General features: G+C 49.5%; 1 protein-coding gene across 1 annotated transcript in view; it reads left to right on the top strand.

The window, feature by feature from the left end:
- Nucleotides 1-581: 581 nt before the first annotated feature.
- LOC106013821 overlaps nt 582-1082 on the top strand; it is a gene marked incomplete at its 5' end in the record, with an annotated part of 3625 nt that continues 3124 nt past the window's right edge. The window contains 1 exon segment of the mRNA XM_013090523.1: nt 582-698. Within this exon segment, the coding sequence (XP_012945977.1) occupies nt 582-698 (117 nt within the window).

The following is a 1082-nucleotide window of genomic DNA, read 5'->3' as shown; positions in this document are numbered from 1 at the left end:
CTCCCTCACACACACACTCTCTCTATCCCCCACTCTCTCTTACCACTCTCCAAGATAATCCCCTACCCCGTCTCCAGCCCAGAGGCGCCGGTAACCCACTGGTTAGGCTACTGGACCTGTAATCGTCAGATTGTCACTGGGGAAGGCACTGTACACGAGTATCCTATTTGGCTCGGTGCTTCCAGAGATAGACTTTAAACTCGGAGGTCCCGCCTCTTTTAAGTAACTTAATAGTGTTGAGAGGAGCGGTCAACCATTTCACCATTTTTTCACCTCTTTCTCTCTATCTCTCTCTCTCTCTCCCCCTCTCTCTCTCTCTCTTTCAATGTCTTTTGCTCCCTGTCTCTTCCCCATCTTTCTCCCCTCTCTCTCCCCTCTCTCTTCCCTTCCCTCTCTCCCTCCCCTTCCCTCTCTCCCTCCCCTTTCCTCTCTCCCTCCCCCTCTCTCCCCCCCTTCTCTCTCGCTCCCTCACTTTCTTTCCCCTTCCCTCTCACTCCCTCTCACTACCTCTCTATCCCTTCTCCCTCCTTCTCTCTCCCCCCACCCCCCATCTCTCACTCCAAACTAAAGTGACATTCCAGACTTCAGAGATCAAAACCCCGGAGGCCGGAACTCCTCTATGACGTCACGATACCTCCCCTGACGTCAAAGACTGAGGACTGGATCGTGCAACCTCCATCTCGCTACCCGACCAATGGGTGAGTACGGCAGTTTTTAGTTTAAAACACTTTTTAAAAAAAAGGTTTTTTCTTCATTGCGCCATGGCCTATTTAGGAGTGTACTTACTTTACTTTCCTTTTTTTCTTCCGCTTGTACCGGTGGGTGTCGCGGGGAGACACAGGCGTCTGTCTGCAGCAAGGCGAGTGGCCTGTTTGAGGGACATCCGTGATAAAAGAAAGCTTTGTATTATAATGGTGTTTTTTTCTACCTCCGATGTAAACCAAATCTGTTCAAAGAACTTTTTTACCTCTTTCCGTGTTTCCAACCCCTCTTCCTTTTTTATGATGTGATGTGGGCATATGGCCGAAAAAACTTACTTACTTACAACCCCTCGTCCACACACACACACACACACACACACA

The sequence above is a fragment of the Aplysia californica genome, unplaced genomic scaffold (genome assembly GCF_000002075.1).
Source record: "Aplysia californica isolate F4 #8 unplaced genomic scaffold, AplCal3.0 scaffold01319, whole genome shotgun sequence".
NCBI classification, from domain to species: Eukaryota; Metazoa; Mollusca; class Gastropoda; order Aplysiida; family Aplysiidae; genus Aplysia; species Aplysia californica.
The sequence above is the reverse complement of the archived record's forward strand: the minus strand, read 5'-3'. Positions and strand labels throughout refer to the sequence as shown.